This window comes from Cyprinodon tularosa, unplaced genomic scaffold (assembly GCF_016077235.1).
Source record: "Cyprinodon tularosa strain WSP-4 unplaced genomic scaffold, ASM1607723v1 ctg62, whole genome shotgun sequence".
NCBI lineage: Eukaryota > Metazoa > Chordata > Actinopteri > Cyprinodontiformes > Cyprinodontidae > Cyprinodon > Cyprinodon tularosa.
The window spans coordinates 817,529-842,160 of record NW_024039363.1 but is presented as its reverse complement, the minus strand read 5'-3'; the positions used below and the strand labels follow the sequence as shown (position 1 = coordinate 842,160).

The 24,632-nt window shown below is 40.0% G+C and overlaps 1 protein-coding gene across 2 annotated transcripts in view; it reads right to left on the bottom strand.

The window, feature by feature from the left end:
- Positions 1-24,632, bottom strand: part of cep112 (centrosomal protein 112) — a 182,547-nt gene that overhangs the window by 40,681 nt on the left and 117,234 nt on the right. For both annotated transcript variants that reach the window (XM_038307796.1, XM_038307797.1), the window contains one exon: positions 18,227-18,376. In XM_038307796.1, the coding sequence (XP_038163724.1) occupies positions 18,227-18,376 (150 nt within the window). The remainder of the gene's footprint in view (positions 1-18,226; positions 18,377-24,632) is intronic.

Here is a 24,632-nt window from a genome sequence, read left to right as displayed (position 1 = left end):
CTCGCCGGAGCAGGGATGAGGAAGATGAGAAAAGTCTGACAAATCATCCCTTTCTGAACCCATGCCCGACTTCCCGCACTGTATATCAGCATATCTGGTCCACTTCTTCTGGGAAGGACAGCTAAATACAGGGCTTCACGTGTGACACATGTTTTTCTTGTGGCATCTGCATTTGACGTGCTCAGAACACGTCAGAGTTCACAAGTTCAACATTTGTCACATCATTAGCAGAATCTTATGGGACGATTCTGCTAAGGAACAGCGATGCTTTGTGAGTCAGGAAAAAAGGCTTATTTAGTCATTACTAGTGTCAGACAGGATGGAGATTAAATTACTCGCAGCTGACAACAAATAGCTCCACCAGTCTAATAGTAAGAGACAATACTGACGGGAAAACATGTTGCTGAAGTTACAAACACCTGCCCTTAGTTTGAATTTAATCCAGGGGAATTACTCTGCAACACATCTATGACAATATGATGATGAATTTATGAATTAATTCCTGGATGAGTGTAAATTCATGGATTTAAGTTTAGCTCATGTCTATTAAAGGCTGAAAACATACTTGTTTTTTTAGTTAAAAGAAACCAAGTTAAACAAATATAGATGGAGAGATAGCGTGATTACACTAAAACTTCTCACCTGGTATTTCCTCAAAGCAAAATAAATATAGTTTTACTCATAACCACCTTATTGACCCTTGCAGATGGGTAAAAATGGTGAAATTTACTTTGCACAGCCTTTGAGTGTTAAGAATTGTACAAAGATTTATAAGCTTATCCATTGGATGCATGCAGGAGGTTTCTTTTCACAATGGTTTGATTACGCAACACTTGGATGACATTTATTTTGTTTGGATTTATTTTGGTTCAGAATATTATCAAGCATCGAATACGCACGCATGCTTCTAATATATCTAAGTAAGTAAGCATTTAGTCATCAACAAACACCTTCTAACGCCTTCACCTGGACCTCCTCACAGGTCAAATGGGCACAAAAGACATTTACTTCCTGCGGAGGATGAGGAGAGCCCACCTGCCCCCACCCATCCTCACCACCTTCTAGAGAAGCACCATAGAGAGCGTTCTGACCAGCTGTCTCACTGTGTGGAGTGGAGGCTGCAGCGCTGCAAAAGGAAGAAAGGTAGGAGAGTAGTAAAGGATCATCGGGGCTCCTCTTCCCTCCATAAAAGACATGTTATCCCAGGGCTGCGTGTCCTGTGCCCATAACATTATCAATGACCCCTCACACCCCCACCATGGACTGTTCTCCCTGCTGCCCTCTGGGAAGAGGCTTCGCAGCATTTGAGGCAGGTCCAGCAGATTCTGAAACAGCTTCTTCCCTACTGCAATATGACAGTTGAACTGTTAATAAAAATTGAAAAAAGAAGCTAAATGTTGAAAGAAACTATAAATCATGTCACAGTCTCTGCAACAAACTGACTGTATCAATGCGTTTTTTTTTTTTGCACTATGTTTTTTCCTACCAATGTTTACATTTGATCACTGCTACACTTTAAGAAATAGAAATGTCATGAGAGGTGTACAAAACGAACTTAGATAAAGTCGTCTAAGCATAAGTCTAGGAAATGTCTTTAAGTTCAGATGAGACAATCTTGAGATATTTAGCCATAACAGTGAATGTGTGGATTTATGGCTTTCCTTCATAACCTTGGACACCTTGTCCCTGATAGCCATAGTGGAGGCAGCATCATGTTGTGGGACTGTTTTTCTGCTCATGGTGCAAGATCTTTGATATAAAGTTTTACATTTTACAAATCAAATGTTACATGAATAAAGGCCGGGAAAATATTGGTGTTTTTCCACAAGATAATGATCTCTGAGGTACATCAAAACTGGTATTGGAAAGGATAAAACAAGACTTGAATATTGCTGTAAATCAAGCTGGAAATATCCCTGGAAATTAACCATGGACAGAAGGAAAGAGTGAATGAAAAACAAAGGTGGAAAGAAGAAACAAACAACACAAAGATGAAATTCAGAAATGGAAGAATAGAAAAGTGAGCAAAAGAGGAGCAAGAAAATAATGGAAGGAAAAATAAAGAAAGGACATCAAAAAGGAAAGAAAGAAGAAAGCTTAGACAACTAAAGGATGTAGAGAACACAGGTTGGAGTGACAGAGGAAGAAATGAAATACCAAAGGACAGTACGAAGGCAACAACAACCAAATTATAAAAGGAAAGTAGGGAGCAAGGTAGGAACAAATAAAAGGAAGGAATGATTTAACAAAAGGAAAGAAGAAAACACTGAAAACCTGTTTAAAAAAACAGAGCATGGACTGATAGATAGACAGATCTTTGGGAAATAAGGTTCAGAAAGAGCTTTGCTTTCTGTTTATTCTTCCAAACCTGGAAAAACCTTGGAACAGATTCCAGGCTTCTCTGTACTTTTTATAAACTGCATGATAAGAGGAGAAGTCAAACATCCACGCAGAATTTTGCCATGCCTACAAAAAACCTGTAGTTCCCTCACTTAGCCATTTATCCATGTATTATTGTGAGTATAAAAAGGGTTGGTTTAGTGCCACCATGACGGTTTGAGTTTTTTTGGGAGTTTAGTAAAACATACATCCCAAAAAAACTCAAATCTGTGCACCAAATAATTTTTTCATTTTATGAGCAAATACCGAAAAAAAGTTAAATGTTTTCTTTAAAACATGTCAATAATGACAACAGGAACCGATGACACGCAAGGTACATGGGTCATTTTTAAAATTAGTCATGAATGAGTTATTAAAGGAGGACAAAAAGTTGCTTTCTGTAACTGACGGTGTAGTGGTAGGTTCAAAGGTTGTAGGACACTGATGAGCTGCAGTTCATTTGCCATAGAGAGCAGCGTGAATATAAGCAAGCAGGAAAAACGACATAATGGATTTCTTGATGAAGGGGTGTGACAGGAATGAAAAACAGAACAAAGCCTGGCGCAGAAAGTTGGAGGTGAAGGTGAAGACATTCGACCAAATCCGATGGGAAATAAAACTTTCAGAAAGTTAGAAATAAAAAAAGGGCAAGAATCTGAGGTAAGTCAAAGCTGGTGTCTGGGTTACAAAGGCCCGGTCATCAGCATACTCCTGCCTTGGGGTTTTAACAGTAGTGAGGTGTGAAGGTCTCTCCCTCCTGCCTCTCCATCAACAATCGGGCCTCAGCCTCTATCTCACTGCAAACTTTCACCTCAAAGGAGCAGTGGGGCACGGGTGCGCGCAAGCACTGACACACACTCCTCAGAGGGATCCATGCAGGTATAGGCATGCATCAATATTAACAGCAAGTTCTAAAAATGTGTGCTCGGTCAAATCAGCGCGCAGTGATTGTGCGGCGCACATAAAACGTGCACACATAAACGCAGCAAGGCCCGAGTCATTCTTTCCTGGGTGGTCCTCCTGCGCAGATAAGGCGAGCGCGTTTCCCCGGGGGGAAGCAAAAGCAACGGAGGGCAGGAGAAAAAGGCAAAAGAAGAAAGAAGGGAGGGAACGGTGGGAGGAGGAAAAAAGGCCAGGGGCCTCTTTAAACTTGGTGTTTTGTTAGGAGCCGAGCTGCTCTTCATGTGCGGCGGGGCCCTTCTATTTGCAGCGTGCTGTCAGAAGTTTCTCCCAGAGTCTGGATTAAAGAGATCCTCTAATGACACTGAGGCTGGACGACATCAGACAGCAGCAAAAAACCTCACATTGCACCGCCTCCAGCCAAGGACACACACATACACACACACCAACAGGGAAAAAAGTAAGAGACGAGGAAGATACACACAGACATACATATACAAAGATGTATTGCCCACACAGACAGCAGCCCCAACAGAACAAGGCTTTGTTTGTACGTATGGCTACTGATCTGATAGTAAATAATAAAAGAGGTGCTAACCTCAAGGAGAGATGGATGGTCAGAGAGATGAGTGAAACTTCTATTTTATCTGCACTTTTATCAAAGGATTGCAGTGAAAGGTAAAGAAGAAAGAAGCTGTAGGAGGAGGTGGTGGAGGAGGGGAAGGTCTCCCTCCTGAGGTGTTGGAGAAGAGAAACTTTTGCTTTGCTATCTTGTCTGCCTGCGTGTAGTAATAAAAACATGTGGTTAAGCCAGTCAACCAGGACAGCCCTGTGAAATGTAACTCTGATATAGGTGTGAACTGACCTGCTTTGCAGCTCTTTGATGCTTTCGCAGCAGTTTTCCTGCTCAAGAGGCAAGTGAGAAAGAACAGTGCGACGGCAGCGGCCCGGGAACCTTCCCGTACCTCAGAACCTGAGCACACGCCTGCACAGCTATGGAGGCGTGTTTGGGACTGCTGATGAAAGTCGTGAGACAATTTCGGCGCTAATGAAGACACGCTGCAAATGAGTTATGCCCACAGGGGGAACACGCTGTTCTCTAACTTTCAGCTGCTGGAAGCGATGGTAGAATGAGAATAGGAAACAACTCCAAAGTGTTGTGCCATATGCCTGTTCTGTTTTTCTGCTTACTTGTCTGTCGGCACTTATAAATATATTCTGTTTATCAAATGGTTTATCGCTAAATAATTGTTAAGTTCAACTCAAGTTCCCCACATGTTTAGAAACTCCAAGTTAGTGAGTCATTCTTGTTTGTTGTCTGCCAGTAGATCAAGGTCTATATGAGCTGTTCCACTTCCCACGCTCTGTTGTAGCATCCTGGAATGTAATCCCTCCCTTATTTCCTCCTCCTCTGATATGAAGATCAAACACTGTCCACAGCTGGAAAAGTAATCAATCAGCCGACAATGCACACGTGTTGAGTTTCAGGTACAAAATAATCGTAGTGTTTCATATTTGTATGAAGAGAAAAATAAAAAAATCTTGTTGTTGAATGACTGAGTTGAGCTCAGCAAAGAGAGTTTAATCTTCATCTCTGTGTGCGTCTAAAAGGGCTTTAAGTTCTTTGTCCTTTAGAATCTAAGTAAGAGCAATGTTAATAGATGACATAACTTACCCAATATTACTGTGTTTACCTTGACTGCTAGCTCTGAGCTAATCTGTTTAGCTTTGTTTCTATGCTAACTGAAGCCACTGATGGAGATAATGCAGCATTAACTGTTTCATTATCTGTAGCAAACACTGATGGATCAATGTCTTTATGTCTCCTCTAGATCCCAGGTTTGTTGGAGGCTTCTTCCATTTTTTCTTTCCATTTCACTGCTGCCACATGCACGTTGACTCAAGTGAGTTGATGTTGTACTGCTGTGGAGTCAGAGGGGAGTTTTAAATCCACTCCATTAGTTTCATATTTTCCTTTCGTTAAATTTGTTTTCACCTTTGGAGGTACCAAATGTAATAAGTTGCTAGATTTACTAATTTAAAGCTGGTAAGAACACTGACAACCATATCTAAGGTTGCCTGATTCCCATTTTTCAAGATACAAATCACATTTTTAAGGAATTTTTACTGCAGGCAGGCCTTACTGCATGTGAGGAGATCCCCAAGCTTTTTACATTACATTCACACATTTTTACATTTGAGCGCACACTGATAGTGTAACTAGACTATACTTTCATACCACTTTCTTAACTTTATCACATATAACCTAATGATGGGTTTCTCCTAGCAAGCAAAAATATCTTCCTAAAGTTTCTGAACATCTTCAAGTTACAGTTCTGGGTTAAACGGTAAGCGGCGTGTCAAGTGCTTTCCAAAGTACCATGGGTCAAGTAGTTTTAACAATTAAAGTAAAGTAACATAACGGAAATCATCTTTAAACATGTGCAAACTTGTTAGCACGCACAAAGCTGATCTACATGCCAGCTGAAATCGATATACGTGTGTAAAATGAGTGGAAAGGTCCGTGCATTTTTTGCATTGTGCCTTTATAAATATACCTATCAAACCATGCAAATGTGAATAATATCCACCTGCAATAAGATTTATCAAACCTGACACTGACAGAGGGTAAGGTTTAGTCGTCTGTATTAAGCAAGGTTTAATGTTAAGTTCAAACTCACAAGTAAAAATGTCTGCGGTTATTGGGGAACAAATTATGCATTTAGAGAGATTATCTATGTTTATTAACAAACTAAATTAAACATTTAGAACCACCACCAGACAAACACAATCTAATAAATACACATGTCTTAAGTAAGCATTTCTGCTTTTTAATAGAGGTACTTTTCTCCTCTAAATAATTGGACTCTGTAACAGTTTTGTATTGTTGAATTATTCTGAGCTTAAATTGTTTAGCAATATGTTGCTTGAAGCATGTGAGGAGCTGGTGGAGGTAAATGCAGCTCTTTAAAGTGTAATCCTGCTGAAATTTTTGTCCTCCTTGTTAGTAGCAGTTTGGTATTATTTTATGTGAAGTGCACTATTAATAATCTTGAGCATTATTATCACTATTTTTTTCAAAAAATGTTTTATAATTGTTATTGCTTCTAACTCCATTGCTTAGAAGTTCATTTCTATTTCACAGCCACTCCCAAACTGCCAGTAGGGCACACAATTTACTCATTCAAATAGGGCAGAACTGAACCGGTTTGCATGTAATTTCTGGAAATTATCAGCAACACGCCCACTCATTGAACATGTAATTTCTTTAATTTTTGTTTTTTGCCCACACAATGTAGCTCTTCTTAGTTGGACTCTTTGAAGATCAAGTGTTTCTTATGCAATACTGCCTGGGGAGTTAAAAGTTAGACATCTTCTAACTGTAATGTAAATGCTCAGTGAATGCAGTCATGGGAAATAGAAGGTTCCCATAACTATAAAATTGTTTTGTAAAATAAATACATCCTTTCTGCTTTGAAACACTGTGAGAAGGAGAATAGCCTCCAAATAGTGTGATATTTGGCATCTGGCAGTCATTGAATTAAGAATCTGGAATCTGTGTCGATGCCTTCCTCAGTAAGCTAAGGTTACCTGACAGCTAAAGCTTGGTCCAAACCACATCATCAACAAAAACATACATCAAATAGTAGATAATATAAAGCAAAAACAAAAGAATCTATTTCTTCTAATGGTCCAGTCAAAGTTCAGAACTTGATTGATATGCTGTGGAGGGGAACTTACGAAACTTTACAAAAACAAACGTCAGTAACGCTCTAAGAGCTGAACAACCTTGCAGATAAGAGTGGGACTAAATCCGCCCATGACAAAGATCCATGATAAAGACCATAAAGAAAGAGGTTTCTTTTATTCAAGCCTTTTGATCATGGGTTGGATGCCGTTATTCCCACGACTATGCTGAACGTCATGGAGACTTAACTGTTAAAGACTTGGATACACTCCTAAGTTGGATAACATGAGATTAAAGTTTTGTTGCAGTTTAATTGCCTCAACATTTCTGCATATGGGAGTTTAATGTGCCAAAGCATAATCATAATCTATTTCATCAACAAATGCAACACCCAGCTGAAAGTAAACAAAACTCATTAGATAGCAGAAAACGAATAAAGTAGTTCAGAATCCGTTCCCTTTTTGTTGATATTAGAAAAATAGGAACTGTTATGTCATTAGCTTATCACATGTGCAAAAGGGATTTACAAAGGTGTTAAAAATATAAGTTAAATGCTCTTAAATCATCAAAATGAGCTCCACCATGCCCATTAACATAGCATCTAAAATACTCAAAGTACAGTTTTGTTGTTATAGTTTGCAAGGCCAAACTAACTTCAGCAAGTTTTGCCACAGCCTACATAAAACAAAGGACACACAGAGATACACAACCATGCAAAGCCACAAGGATGTGGTAAAAATCACTTCACACCCGTAAATATAAACTCCAACTGTAAGATTTATTTTGTTTCACCAAAAAGAAGAAGAAGAACAAAGTTGCAGAAACACAGATGGATGAGAAGCTTTAGTAAACAAATGCTGGGCTCAAGGTTGACGCAAAGATCTCTCGGTTGTTTTGAAGAACGCATGCTGGAACGCAGGGGGACAAATCCATGCTTGCGTACACAAAATGTTTGAAGCAGCTCTTTGCCTCTGCAGCAGGGAGGATCCAGCACACCTGTTCTTGATCCAGGGCTGCCATTCCTTCCCACAGGCAAAGTCATCCTTTCAACCCCCTCAGAAACTAATGCATACATAACTACACAACTACAGAAGAAGTGCAGCTGCTACAACTAGCCGCTGTGAAAGTGCGCATGTTTGTGTGGCTTGGCATGTGTGCACACGACCCCTTTTTAATATTACCTATGCACAAAAGCCAAGCAACTAGTTCACAAAGACTACATCAACTGTGAGTTTGACAAGGACTATGCTGTGTAGTGCAACACCACACCTCATATATTCCCTCTCATCCTCAAACATGGGAAGACAATGGTCACTGTTGCATTATGTAACATGCCTACTGTCATTTCACCCGGAGGACCCGGACCTTCTCTTTGACTCGTTGCAGAAGTTGCTGCTGGTTGTGCCGGGATCAAAGCCGCGTGTTCCTATCTATGTGAGTGACACAGAGTGTGTGAAGGTGTATGTTCAAGGACGCAACACTGCCCAGAAAAGGGCACTAACTCAAAGCCCTGTTGTGTGAGAGACCTATTCAGATAAAGACTCAGGAACCTGAGCAAGGTGAAAACCGGAGAGGCTGCAACTAGACCCACAAACACTAGGCTATAGGTGGGAGCGTGCGCATGTGTTTGCGTGCCGCCATGGAAAAGATTCGGCAGGTAGAAAGACAGGAAGCGCGGCTGTGGGGAACAGGAACAGCGGTGCTGATCAAAGCCCAGGCGGGTGACACTATGGGCGGAGTGCCATTGTTTATTCACCAGCCACCTCTCCCTTTTGGCAGAGTGAGGTGAGCATGTGTGCTTGTGAATATGAGTGCAAAAACAGAGTTTGAGACAGAAAGAATTGGAAGATACAGAGTTGGAAAGACAGGGTGTGCCAGAGAAAAGACACAAGTTATTTTTGTGTGTGTGCAGCTTTCTCTTGGCAGGCTAATGTGGGTTTCAGTTCAGTCAGATAATGCACATTCACACTCATAGACAATATGCATGGAAAAGTAGAAAGAAACTAATCATTAAAACTTAAAACATCGTATCAAATAACCGTATAAACAAGTTCTTATCAGATGGACAGAATAACTTCAAGACACCATATACTACATAAAAAGATCAAGAGGAAATGTGAGATAACTTTGAGAAACAAAAGTATAAAGCAAACAGGATGTGTCTGGTGGGGTAGACTTTGCAATTAAGGCACCAATAAAGTGATAGCAAAGCATAAAAGATAAATAATCACAAATCAATATATACGGCAGGCACCTGTTCCAGGGAGCAGGGTAGTTTTCTAAGACCAATGACTCACCTCTCCTCTGTTCCTACTACTTTTATTTGGCCTTAATTACATTATGAGGGTAGAAGTGTCTCCTATGTATGTAACAGCCCCAGTAAGGGGCAGAACTTTGTTTTTTATGGATCCAGGGCAGCCATTCCTGCGCAGCATTTTTGATTGATTATTTTCTCTTTTTAGCAGGACAATAATCTGCCTTTTAATCTTTAACTTATTCACAGTTGATTCTCTTAGGTAACTTTTACTGTAATAGATCATAAACCTGCTACATATGTCCTGATATCCAGAAGACATAGGTAATACATACCTTTGCCAAAGTAAAAACAATTTAGGAGTTTCAAACTGTTTATGTTTGAATATTTTACAGAGATTGTGTCCTTAGACACAAATAAAAGCAATCCTGATGGGGTTCTAGATCTGAAACGAACAGGACACACAGATTCTGTGTGTGTGTGTGCTATTTTTTCTGAAATGTGGAACCAAATGGGGTGAAACTTTTTGGAAGTTAGTAATCCCATTTCTCTCTCTTATGCTAAATGCAGGTAAGGGAGGAAACACAGTAAAAGTAATCTAAAACTTTATAAAATTACATTGTCCCATGAAATTAATGACTTTATAAGCCATGGAGTAAATGCAGTCAGTCAAAATCTAGTTGTTGATTTGCTTAACACCTAAAACACAGACTGTGGTTCCTGATGTTGTGACAGTTGCATTTCATTTCTATTTAATCAAAGGTACCAATATTCATCTAGTAGGAAGTATTTTAACTGACGCTTTAGTTTGGAGCTTGACCTGATTTCAATGCATTCTGTTAAAGTATGTCTCACTTTAATGTGTTTATGAATTAGCAACAATAATTGCAGCTGTGTATCTAAAGGATAAACAGAATATAGGGAACTTTTAGTGGTTGTAGTGCAACCTTTGTTTTTATTTATTGATGCTTCTTGGCATAAAAAAGGCATGAAGAAAACAGCATGGTTCTGTATTGCTATGGATATGGGTGCAACAAACAACCTAGGAGAAGAGTTCCAGCCAAATAAGGTTTCCAAGCTTTATTATTTACATAAATAGTGATTATAGAAAACTATTTAGTCATCTTGAAAATATGCCTGAAGGGTTATTTCTGATTTTAACTAAAAGACAAGGAAAGAAGAGGGTATTTTGGCAACATAATACCCCACAACTTTGTGGTTCAAGGTGATGATAAAAAAACTAATACCTCCACTTTTCTCATTGTGTGTAAATTCCCTTGGGTTCCTGAAAATTACATATTGTTCCACGTTTTGATAATTAATTAACAATAAAAAATAGGAATAAAGACACAAATATCCTGATTAGACAAAAACCAAACATTTTTCAAGAGTTGTCACAAAAACGTGTTCCTTCACTTAACATTACACATAAAAAACTTAGATAATGAGCATACTTAACTGTGCCACCAATGTTCTAAAACGGGCTTTAATGATACACAAAGGTCTGAGCAGCTAACACCCACATATAAGAGGTCCAGGAGCAGCAGAGCCACAGAGGGAGCTAAATTCAGGCTAGAAACGACAGAATGGGGCTGGTAGAGAGAGGGTGGAAAAAAGGGGACATCTGATCTGGTGCTGCATGCATTCACAGCAACTGTTTCAGGATTATCCCAATTCAGACGTGCGGCTAACTTTGATGTTATTTTCTTCCTCTCCCATTGTCTGAAGCCCCTCGCTCTCTTCATAATCCGAGTCCTTTGAAGTGAGCAGCGCGGAAACAATGTCAGCAGGCGACACACCAACTCCATTGGCCCACTGACAGTTCTCCGCCACCCTTTTCTTTCCCCACCTTTTGTCTCAACTTCTACACTTCCTTTATCCTTTCATTGCTCTCTTCTCCTGCCTTTAGTCCCAAACACCATTTGTCATTTCACTTCTTTTCTCTTGCTTTTGATGCTGAATCTCCCTGTAACGTCCTTATTTTTTCCTGTTAGGCCAACAACACCCCCCCCCCAACACAGACATAAATGTCTGGCATTCACTAAACTATTCAGGCATTAATTAGAGTCTCATTAGCTTGTGTTTAACACAGGAGGATCGTTGTAATGAAGACACAGATGCCAGGCCAAACGGAACTGCTCATGACAGTAAGTGTGTGCGTTTTATCAGAGTACATTACCGGAACTAAAAGTACATGATCCGCAGAGAAGTATCATTAAAACTTAAAATAAAAATACAATTTCAGTTTTTTATCAATCCTCATATTTATTTCTAAAGATCTATTCATATTAGCAAAGATTGACTTGTCCTTGAAACCACCATTAATTCCGACTTCTTTATTTAACTGTAGTTAAATGTGAAATTTCCTGCTTGGTGAAGGTCTTCCCTCTAGGTGCTTTTCTAGTTTATAATATAAACATTTTACATTAACTAATACCTGATGCCATTCACTTTGGTTTTTCATTCAATGGCACCGTTTTGCCATTTTCTTTTTTCCACACAAGATCAAAATAATAGAAACAAGCTCAAATAGGTTTCGGGTATCTTAACCATAGTTTCTCTAAACATCTGGCATTTTTTATTTTGAATATTTGACCCCTCTCTTTGCTTTTCAATTATTGTTAAAGAACAGTAAAAACAATTGTTTCATATTGTTTAGCCAAATCCTTGAACGCTCCGTAGCAAACACCTTAGCAACAGAGTGCTTCAGCTGTGGCTACAAAACCAGTGTCATCACACCGGGGGTTAGGCTCTTGTATGACAGGAACTAACAAGACCTTGTTTTGGTTTTGATTGACAAATTTTGCTGTTCTCTGCAATGACCAGCGATATTTATCAATGCTTTGGTTTAAAAAAAGTAGAGGGGCTTTTTGATTGGCCTAAAATAGTTCCTCGCCTGATGAGGCATCAGGCTCAAACATCTGGGGCAAGACTTGTAGGAGCTGTTCGTGATCTGTTGAAATACGCTCACTCGATTTCAGAAGTTTTTTCATCGCTATCCATTTTAGTGTTTATGTCCGCCATGTTTGCTAATCAATCTTTCCGAGTGATGTCACACTTCCAGGTTCGGAAGAGCGACATCACTAATAATCAGTACTTGAATATTTCAAGGCTCTGGTATTGACAGTAATAAATGTCGGGATGGCACTTTCAATTAAACATTGGATCCCATCTTTAAACAGGAAGATAAAAGACTATTTCGGCAGTGTTTCCAAGTGATTTCCAGTTCAGTACAGTCTGCAACAGTCACAAAGAAGGAGCAGTTATTCTTCCACAGAGGCACAAAAATCTCTAAGCATGTGAGTGGTAGGAATGCATCAGTGCAATAGTCGAAGGGGAACAGATCTGACCTTAGTAAGCAGTCTATCAGACATATAATGGGGACTGAAAACGCACGTTATAGCAGCCAAATAAAGGAGAGGTAGGAACACAGGAAATATTGTCAGAAGACAAAGACAACATAAGCAAGCTGACTAATGATTATTCCTCCTCTTTTCTTATCCTAGCATTTAGGGGAGTGATGGCCTAGTAGGCTGTAACAGTGTGCTTGTGTTCTGAGAAGATTGCAAGTACCCGGTTGGATCCCCCCAGCCTGCACTCTGGGTCCCTGAGAAAGACCCTTAACCCCACACTGCTCCCCAGGCGCCGCACAATGGCAGCCCACTGCTGCCCAAGGGGATGGGTTAAATACAGAAGTAAATTTCTCCAATGCGAGATCAATAAAATTCAATTATTATTATTATAATTTGTCTGTAATTTATGGATTATAGCCTTCATGTGTCGGCCTCATCTGTCGGATCTACGCTTTGATGCATTCAGTTGCAAATTGTGGAGCCTCTCATCAAGTGCATTTGTACACGTATGACACAAACACCTGCTGAAAGCACCATGTATGGTGGTGGTAGAATCATGTCAAGGGTTTTGCAGCCAGCAGTACTGCTACATTGCACATAGTAAGTGTAATGATTCAAACCCCTGCTTGGGCTGAGCATTTGCAGTAGACAGTAGTGAATCCAGTATATTGCAGCAGAATTTAGTGAAGTAGACTGCAAAAGCTCTCAAAATAAGCTGAAAATGACCAGCAGATGGTATACTAATGAACTGGAACAGCCAACAATTGTGGTGTTGTAGCTAAAGGACCTCAATTGCAGCTTTGCGTCCTTTAGTATGCCCCATGGTGGTCTGCACACATTAAAAATTGATGGTGGTATGAGCTTGAAGGGCAGATTATACTTCTGCAACCGCACACATCAAATGTCGCGTGCTTCTGGTCGCAAACCAGGTTTGCTGGTATGCTTCTGCAACATCGGTCTGGAATTTCTAGTGACGCACAGCAGTTTGCCGCCAAAGCACTAGGGGGAGCCTATTCGAGAACTTGCGAGAACTTCGGCGGATGGTCACAAGAACTTCTTCGGCAGTGCCGGCAGGAGTGTTTATTTTCCAAAACAACATGTCTGAGGCATTGTAGTAGTGGTTGTACTTCCGAACCTTCTCGATCAACCTTTCATCGTGGTTATCCATTGTTGTTATAACGCCTCGGTTTTTAAAAATGGCGCGCCCTGGCACCGAATCGAGAAGGACGACCACACAGACAGCCGGAAAGGCATATCAAGAACCAATCAGAGCTGCTTTTTGTCTGCACACTTCCGCTTGAGGTATGTGCGGGTTTGTGACCGTCCGTTGTGTAGTCAGGATTTTTTTGAGGTGTGCGACGATGGTTGCAGACAGATTTGCAACAGACAGATTTGACGGTTGCAGGGGCTATGCGTCAGAAGTATAAATTGGCTTTAATGCAGGAACAGCTAGTTTACATGCAAAGTCAATGGTTGACACACATCAAGGCGCAAGAAAAGGTCCCGCACTGTGTTTTGAGCAGCAGGAGCAGCTGAAGCAGTGCATCGTAAGCTTCTGAGCATGAAAACTGCCTTCAAGCCGCCACGGCAAACTGAGAAGAGGCGACTGGGCCAAAGGCTGCTGTTGTTGAATGGGATTCCTACTGACAGAGCACCGCCGTTATGTGGGGGGTCTAAGCGGCTCCAACAGCGAATTAATATTTGCAGGTAGGATGGTAATCTGGATGAATTGACTGCACAGATTAAGTTTTCAGGTGGCTTTTCTCACTGAAAAACACATTAAAACTACGTTTTACCCACTGATCACAGCATATATAGCTGCCATTTTTACAGGCAAAGGGAGGATAGGGTTGCTCCGCCCAACGCGCATCAGACCCACTTTCCACCGCGCAGCCAGAGCAGCAAAGCTGCTTCAGCCGTGCATCAGAACTACACTTGTACAAGCAAAAGAATTAAGCACAACACGCGTTTTTGCTGCTCTTGCTCCTTGCAGTGTGTACGTAGCATAACAGCAAAAGTGTGCAAGTGTGTAAATGATTGGGTGAATGATTGAATGTAAAGTGTTATGGGTTCCTTGGACTTCATATAGTGGTATATGAGCAAAGGTCTTTATTTTGTGTTTCAGATAGCAACAAAAAATTTAACTAGTTCCTGGAATTAGCATTAACCCGGAATATTGTTCAAAATGACCAGACATCCCGGGGAACCAATGGCTCTATGAAAAAATAGAACTTGGTTTGAATAACAGTTAAATACTTAAAATAACCATTTATGTTCAGAATGAGTTTAAGTAAACATTAGATCAGAACTACAGGTCAGAACATAAAAATAACTGACTGAATCTGGTTCATTTAGTGTGGGCATAAACTATAGCAGCTTTTGCCCTTTTTGGGCCGATTCTCCAGTCGTGCCTCCTGCGTCATGTGGTATACAGGGAGTAACGAGGGGCTGTGTACAGGTACAGTGAAAAACATACATTGTGAGCTGTGAACTTTTAAACCCTGGGGTTTCGTAGTATAGTTAGAGCTGTAGCTGAGTACAAAGACTGAAAATGTTGTACAGTGTAAGACAGGCCTTAAAGAAATTCCATGAGTTCAATTATTTGTACCTGAAGATATCGTTAATATAACATAATAAAACTGATTTTATACTGAGGCTGGGTGTCAGAGAACAATGCTTTCCTCATTAATAATTTGCTTTTATACAGAATAGCTTACAACAGAAGATATTATTTCCTATCTGTGGGATATGGTCATCACTTCCTGTTGTTGTTACTTCCTGTTAGAATACAGACTTGTGCATAAAATCAGGAAAGATCTGAGATCCATCTCACAAACCTGCCTTCTTTCTAAGCGAGGCAGCTGCAGCCACAAACAGACTAAGTTGTGTTTGGAAACATGCACCAATCCCAGACACAACAACTCTTTATTTAGGGAGCCACACCCAATCAACTGCCAAGGGAAACTGTCTTCCAGTCTGCTTCAAGCACAATAAAGGACCGTATGACTAAAAAAAGTCATCCACACACATCTGGATGTTGCTGTTTCTATACATTTTAAATAGGGCTGAAGGGAATTAGCTTGTATTTTAGGGACATAAACAGTTACAAGCTTTAAGTCTGAGTGTGGAGTTATAACAGAATGACAGCGATGATAAAGGCATGGGGTGCAGTAGACGCATATATAAGCTCACTCAGACAGAGAGCATGCGTGTCACTTAAATACACTATGGAGTTTGCAACTAGCCATAAAAATGACAAAGCACATGCAAACAGAGAGTAGGCTTTAACAATAGACCAGCGCCCGTTTCTGCTCCATTAAAGTCAAAGCCAGACAGAGCTTTTGTTAAGCATGAAGTTTGCAGACAACTGTTTACTTGACCCATTTGTCAATAAATGACAAAAAGTTCATATACTGTAATCACGAGATGTAATACTTAGTGGGCTAATGTCCTCATCTTAACTAAGCTTTCAGCAAGCTGGCTTATAATACTGTAAAAATGTTCCAGAAATGATCAAATATAATTTTAAAAATTAAGGACATTTATGTTGTGTTCATATATGTTTAGCAGTAGGAAAAAATACCTTAATCTTAATCTTTTTCCCACTTGAATCTTTACGACCTACTGAAAATACCCCATCATTAGAAAAAGTTATTTTTTTCTTTATTGGTGTTTTCAAATGGGATTTACACCACCAGGGTACAAATGTTGGCATATTGTTCATTTTTGACCTGCGGAATATGAAAGCATTTGAAAAGAGTTCAGAGGCTGCACAGTGTCTGCAGCGAACCCTTCACATTGCACAAGCTCCAAAACAAAACAAAATCTGACATAATAAATAAAGGTGTACTGAATCAAAGTACCCTTAGTTGGTTCCTTGCTGAGGCCTCGAGAAGACATGTCATCAGTTCCTGGATGAGATATTTCAGAAGCTAAGGAGGAGCAAGAGGATGAAGATGTATCTTAAGGGGAAGATTTGAAGGAAACAATGCAACCAACAGAAAGAGGCATCATCTGATGAAGAAGAGGAAACCCCTCAAGCTGACAGAGAAACGTGTTTGTCAAGGAACTGCATAATTGCGCCATCCTCATTGAAATCAGTCAGAAACCATGGAAGAGCAGCAGCACCAAATATGACAAGGAAGACTCCAGGGCCAATAAGGTATTCGGCTTCCCATGTCCAGAACATTTCATCCACCTTTCTCCTGTTCATCACACCAGCCAATGGAAAATAAATCTTCCTGGAAAATACAAGTTTCCGTGAGATCAAATCGACCTGGATGTCAGGAAGGAAAATCAAGAGAAGGATGTTCCTTAAGCAGTTGGAGATTGCAATGAGAAAAATGAGTGCTGGAGCTGCACAGAAGCCTCTGCAGTCAACATAGAAGCTGTTCAAGAAAATGAAAACTGTCCTGATCCACCTGAGGCTGCAGCTGGGTCAGTCAGGAGAAAAAGGTGTTTGTTCTGCCCCTGGAAGAAGGACTGTAAGATATAAGGTGTGTGCTGCAAATGTAAGAAAAACACACTGTGCATTATTTTGGTGCTTTTGTACGGCGGGTCATCTCTGTCCCATAGGACAAGAGTAAACAGAATGTTAAGATGGCACAATGGTTAATAAATAAGGGTGTTATAAACATTTAGGTTATATATTTTCAACACTCTTGGGCTACGTTTACTCAGCAGCCTGAAGTGACCTAAATCCGATTTTTTTTGCCCATAGGCAACCTGTATCTGATCTTTTCATGGTAGTCTGAACAACACAGATCCGAATTTTTCCAATGCGAACCAAGCCACTAGGCTATGTGGTCCTGAATCCGATACGTATCTGACCTTTTCAAACCTGTGCATGAACAGCTAGGTCGCATTTAATGGCTACAGTTCTGTAGCACAGAGTACATTAATACCCAACAATGATCACTGTTCTGTGTGTGGCTATGCAGAAGCTGGAAGAAAAACAACAACCGTGGCGGACGATAATGAACCTTCTTAAAAAGATTGTGTGGTTAAATTACTAGCCGAGGTGGGGAAAGAAATGAAAGATTGCAAGATGTGCTCCAGCATTACCATCCATGCTTATTTCCATAAACCCAGAGCACACTTGTTTGTGACATCATTGCGTCCTCTCATGCGCATACGTGACACTTAGTGTGAAATAGTGTGAATGTAGTTCACACAGGACATCACATAGAAGTTGCATACATTTGGAAATCTATCGGATTTCACACCAAAAAAATTGGACCTGAACATTATTTTCTGCAGTGTGATAGTAGCCCTGGTGAAACAGATGACCTACTGGTAGCTGTAGCGTCTTGTCAATCTGAGTCATTATGGTTGTGTTTGGTGATGAAAGCAGCTAAAGAAGAAAAGCAACTTTTTTCTACACACATTAATTGGAATGCAATCAAAATAGGTCAATCAACAAGCTTTGATGATTTAAAACATCAATGCGACTGAAAGACTGACAAGAACGAGGTAAAAAAAAAAATTTGGAAAAGGAAATAAAAGGCAGGTGGGATGGAAGCAAGGGATAATAATGAAGAAAACAGGGCAGTTGAATAAGGAAACAAGGTAGACACAGGGCATGCCTTTAGACAGGTCACAATGACCTCCTTATATCTGATACACTAATGTGAAGAAATGACAAGAACAAACCTTGTTGGCCTGCTCGGCATTCTGGGTAATCGTCTGTCTCTCTTCATCCCACCGAGCGTTGACCTCCTTCAGCTGCTTCTCCATGGCCTGCTGCAGGCGCACAGCCTCCTCTTTAGAGTCACATACAGATGTCTGCAGCTCTGCAATCAGCTGAGAGGTGGGAAAACATAAAAACTGAGATGATTTTCTTTGGAATCTGACTAACCTGAATGGATGAGTTTATATTCAACCACGCGGATGACTGTTATAACAAACACCCTTTTTTCTGGCATATTTAACTCGATAAAGAGAAAAAAAAGCTGTACCAGAAGCAATTGGTAAACAAACAGTTTTTCATATCCAAGTAATTTCCATCATCTCAGAAAATGGAGGTTAGATGGAAAATAGATTTTACTTTTAAAAGAAGATCTGGATGGCAAGCAGTCACCTTGAAATACATCTTTTCTTCTTTTTTTTAACCAGTATGACAAGACAGAAGACACACAGAACTGAGAGAGAAAAGAGTTAAAAAAATTTACAGAATTGAAAAAAACAACAACTTCCTTTTTATTTGAGCTCGTCGACTTTGAGCTGGTCAACTTGCGGTGCACACTGAGATGAAAAGGAAGTGGCTCGTCTTTGAAAATCTCCCACCCAAATTAACATTCTACTTAAGCTGCGTTTAGAGAGAAGATGAGGAAAGATGAGAGTGGGTGAAAGACAGGGTGGGGGGGTGGGGGGGGGTTGTGCAGCTAGCTCTGGGCTAGACTGATAATTGTTTACCGTGTTAACACATTGGATGACCAGCCCCGCTGGAATCTTCTTGCTGTGTGGGAGTATTGCAGTTAGCGATGCAATTCGGACACGGATAGAAGGAGGCATTGAGGTTGAAGTGACGGTTAGAGATTAGACTTATTGTATGGAGCCACATGAAAGCAACAAATGGCAGGATATTATAGCAGCAACAATATTAAGTGGACTCCCCCAATGCCAGGCAGTGGTGGCACTCTAAACTAGTAATAAGCTCAACTTGTTTTTCCTTCAATGTTTGTCTTACAATGTAAACAACTCAGCACATTTTCTATATGAGCTATTCTGCCCAGCAGTCTTTAATACTTTAATCAATGGATAAGTTTTGCACTAGTGTTGTTGTACGTGTTTTCAGCTTTCATTTTTTCATTTAGCTGCTTAGTGTTGAAATTGGCTGTTGTGGATGTGTTTTGATTGTTTGGTTGGTGAATGTGCCGAATTCCATGTGGTCCTTGAGGGCACCCCGCGTGGCCACAGGGACCACATGGGGTGCCCACAGAGTCTTCTGAAAATAGAAAAACTCGCCAGTGGGCTAAGTCTTAAATTTTATTCTTTTGCCCTTCCTTTTTTAATTCATAGAATATCTCAAAATGAAATGTCAAAAATAGATTTAGAAATGAAAAGATTCAATAAAAATATGTTTATATGTACAAGGATAAGGTGACGGGTTCGTATTAGTAGCCATTCCTATGACTCAGTACCCGTGAAGTGGCCTTAAAAAGGTTGGTGACCCCTGCCCTACAGTATGTTGTCACATCTGCTTGAAGGTTAAGTAATTTAGACAATTTAATTCCTTGCATGTTCGCTGTAAATGTATAGTAAAGCAAGAGGTCGTCCCTCTTAATACTGGAGGTGGACAGAATTCACACCTTTCCCTGTATTTTTTTTATTTCCCTCTTTTTTCCCTCTCTTTCATGCACTGCAATGTTTGTCTACAGGTGAACATCAAAATGTCTTTTGTAAAAAGTCTTATATATATATATATATATATATATATATATATATATATATATATATTAGTGCTGTCAAAATTATCGCGTTATTATCGCGTTAACGCGAGGCCATTTTAATGCCGATAAATTGGTTTTATGGTACAATTTTCCAAGTACATCCCGCTGCAGCCTGCGGGAAGGCGGGGCTATTTTCCCCCAGTCTATGCATTTTCCATAGGCTTCGAGAGCGGAGCTCCTCAAGGAAAAAAGACGCTCATACACTGGGTGGCGCTAGTGCCTTTTCTTTAAGCCCCACCACTAACAAACAAGTTGAGTATCTGGTAACTAGTAGCAACCTGAAATCGGTCTGCGCCAGGTGACGTCAATGTTTACCTCGGGCGTGGTGCATCGTGGGAAAACCACCATAATAGGTGGAAAGTCGAGATAACCCACACGCGGCTGTTCTTTCGGCACAATTATTTCTCTGACTATATGGAAAAAAGTAAGCAGAATGCGAAATTACCGTACAGGTGTCGTGCCAAGGTAGTTATCCCTGCGAAAATTTGTATCCCCTCGTCGGGAGCGCGCACGGAGTAGGAAGAACAACCCGACTTAACTCCGCTTCAATTCCAACGTGCAGAACTTGAAATTTGAGAGGTTTTACGTGTATGAAAGTTGAGCTTTACTGTTTTATTCTTTACTTGACATGTTATAGCAGAATATCGCCAGTGATATTGATCTAAAACTAATAATAAACACAAACGTTTGCTTGAAAGCTGGTCGCTGACAGCAGTGTCTACTCCTCCCTCTGAAAGCAAACAGATCCTTGTTCTTTTCCATACGTTCATTAAAAAAAATCTCTCATTGTTTCACAGTGTCCAAATGTTCTCATCCCATTGAAAACTGTTGTAAACAATATACTTGTAATAAAATGAAAAAGAAAATGGAGTGCACGCGTAATCATTAAAGACTATATGCAGAAGGAAAATAATTGTTTCCTGGTTGAAATTTAGTACTTAAATCTATATCTGTGTTTATAGTAACGTACAATTTATCTATGTTGTAATATCCTTAATAAACAGTTTGTCTTCTAACATCAGCCGTTTTATTTCATCCCATATTGCCAGAACTGGCAATATGGGATGAAATAATCTGTTCCCCCTGTCTAAATCAGGCAAAAAAAAGGCCCCATCTTTTTCATTTTTGGCTTCATTTTTATCTATGTATTAACATAGATAAATTGTACATTACTATAAACACAAATATAGATTTAAGTACTAAATTTCAACCAGGAAAAAATTATTTCCTTCTGCATATAGTCTTTAATGATTACACGTGCACTCCATTTTCTATTTCATTTTTATTACAAGTATATGGTTTACAACAGTTTTCAATGGGATGAGAACATTTGGACACTGTGAAACAATGAGAGATTTTTTTAATGAACGTGTGGAAAAGAACAAGGATCTGTTTGCTTTCAGAGGGAGGAGTAGACACTGCTGTCAGCGACCAGCTTTCAAGCAAACGTTTCTGTTTTATAATCAGTTTTAAATCAATATCACTGGCGATATTCTGCTACAACACGTGAAGTAAAGAATAAAACAGTAAAGCTCAACTTTCATACACGTAAAACCTTTCAAATTTCAAGTTCTGCACGTTGGAATTTAGGCGGAGTTAACTCGGGTTGTTCTTCCTACTCCGTGCGTGCTCCCGACGAGGGGATACAAATTTTCGCAGGGATAACTACCTTGGCACGACACCGGTACAGTAATTTCGCATTCTGCTTACTTTTTTCCATATAGTCAGAGAAACAAACTCAATCCTTTAGTCCTTCGTTTAGCTATGCTGCGGTTGTTTACACTACGCCTTTTCCACCAAAAATGGCGTCTTAGCAACAAATGTCACGTGACTGGCGGAGACCGATACGCTGAGAAAACAGATTACTGAGGTGAAATGGAATCTGCTACGGCACTCTTGCTGTCGGCACTCTTGCTGTCTGTGTACGCCACAGGTCAGTATCGTGTGTGTGTGTGTGTGTGTGTGGGTGGGTGTGTGTGTGTTCTCATTTTTGTTAAGAGGCTGAAAAGTAACTTTCTAGAGCATAGACTACCTCCATCTAGTGATGTCGGTCTATTGATTTTGATGTATTGATTGAAAATTGTTCATTATTATCTTGGTTAATTAACATCTAATGTTAACTGTACTACATTTTATAGCAGTAGGGTAAAATGCTTGTCTTTGTTCAAAAGACTGTATTAACTATAAAGACTGTCTTTTACATCAGCCTGTTTTCAGGGCCTTTTTTTTGGCTACATATTTGTTATTTTTTGCTACATGCCTCCCCATCTTCTTGCCATATGTTTCTATGGCATAAATCAGTGTCTGTGACCTGTGACATTGGCACAAACCTAGCCTGTATGTATTTTTTGTATGTCATCGAGAGTATTTAAATGATTTTCAATCAGAAAAAAAATGTGTGATTAAAATGCGATTAATCGCGAGTTAACTTAGGCATTGATGCGATTAATCGCGATTAAAAAAATTTAATCGATTGACAGCACTAATATATATATATATATATATATATATATATATATATATATATATATATATATATATATATACACTGTATATATAATTTATTTTTTTAACTACAAATTTTTGAACAATCCTTGATATGATAAGTAAAGGCTGGACAAAATGAGACCAAGACTAAGGCATAACCATCCAAGACCAGGAAAAAACCAGGAGAGACCAAGACTGGCTTTGAGACCTCCATCCTTCATTCCTTCATTTATGTACACACACACTGTGTGCACAATTATTAGGCAAGTTGCATTTTTTGCCATACCATCCATTTTATGCATATTTTCCAACTCCTAGCTGTAAAAACATGAATGCTAATTGGAATAAGCAAATCAGCCAGTGTGTATCTGTGTACAGAAGGAGCGAGGGAGCTAAGACGATAAACACCCTATATCAAGGTGGGCATAATTATTAGGCAGCCTCTTTTTCTAAGGAAAAATTGGCCAACAAAGACATTAAAGTGACTGTAGTGGACTCCTGAAATTGGCAAGATATTGGGCACAATAGTTGGATGTTGTCAATTTGCACACTGAGGATGACCAAAAAGTGAATACTGCAATATAGTCCCTTAGTACCATGAACATAATGTACATTTTTTTTTGCTTAAATTAGCTTTCACTACATTCACATCTTTGATCTAATTTTATAAATATATATTCTAATACAATTATTATTATAATACATGCAGGAGAGTCCAGAGACAGAATCCAGAGCAGATAAAGAAGCCTGGTTTTCAGACCAGAGGTTCAGAAAGATGCAGAGGTACCAAGGGGATGATCCAAGCCGGAGTCAATAGACAGGTCCAAGGTAGTTTGCCGGCAGAATCCAGGTAAAAGTACAAAAACAGATCAGACAACAGAGCAGAACAGGGGCAACCAAAACTTAGATACCCGGGGACAGAAACTAGTCAGCATCAGGAAATGAGAAACTCACAGAATACTAGAAAACTCTCAAACAATGCTTGAATAATCTGGGACCGATGGCAGGGAAACGGGCAGCATAAATAGCAGCTGGAAACAGGTGGATTAGATGAACGGTAATGAGCAACCGGACAGATTAGACAGGTGAATGGAATGAACAATTAAGCCAGCCTTCGGCACCAAGACCATGAAAAGTCTGGGGAATAGACGGGCCGGTCCATAGTTTCACTATCTTCCTCTTGCAGGAACTGCTGACACACACCATCCACATGAGGTCTACCATTGTCCTGCATTATGAGGAACCCAAGGCCATCCACACCAGCATATGGACTTACAAGGGGTCTGAGGATCTGATCTCTGAATCAAACAACAGTCATGCTACCTCCATATGAGCACATGGAGGGCTGTGCGGCCCTCCAGAAAAAAACAAACACCTGACCCACTGCCAAACCAGTCAGGCTGAAGGATTTTGCATGCAGCAGATCGCTCACCATGGTGTCATCAGACTCCTTCACGTCTGTCACATGTACTCAATATGAACCTGCTTTCATCTGAAGAGCACAGGGCGCCACCAGTGGTGAATTTGCCAATCCTTTTGTTCTCTGGCAAATGCTAAATGTAATGCAGAGAGTTGGGCTGTGGACATCGGGCCCTGGTACCATCCACATGGAGTTGGTTTCTTAGCATTTTTGCAGACACATATATGTTTGTGGCCCACATTAAGTAATTTTACTGCACTACCTGATCTACTTGTGTGGGTTTTAGAGTCCGTCTGATGCTACCACGACAGTTAAAGCACCAGCAACGTTTAAAAGTGACTTAATATAAGCCATAAAGCATAGGTACTTAGAATTGGTCTGTGGTCCCGCCTCCTTTATTGAGTGTGTCTTGCTAATTGCCAATCATTTCCACCTGTTGTCTATTACATTTGGGAAACAGCACGTGAAATTGATTGTCAATCAGTGCTGCTTTCTAAGTTTGACTTCACTGATGTTTGATTTATTGAAGTTATATTGTATTGTGTATGTGTTCCCTTTATTTTTTTTAAACAGTGTATATTTACATATGAACTTCCAGCTCCCCTCTACTGGGCCTCCCTTCACCTCCTCTCCCACAGTGAATGGTCAGGGATAAAGTAATGATCCCATTTCACCGACGCATCTAATACCACCCACCATA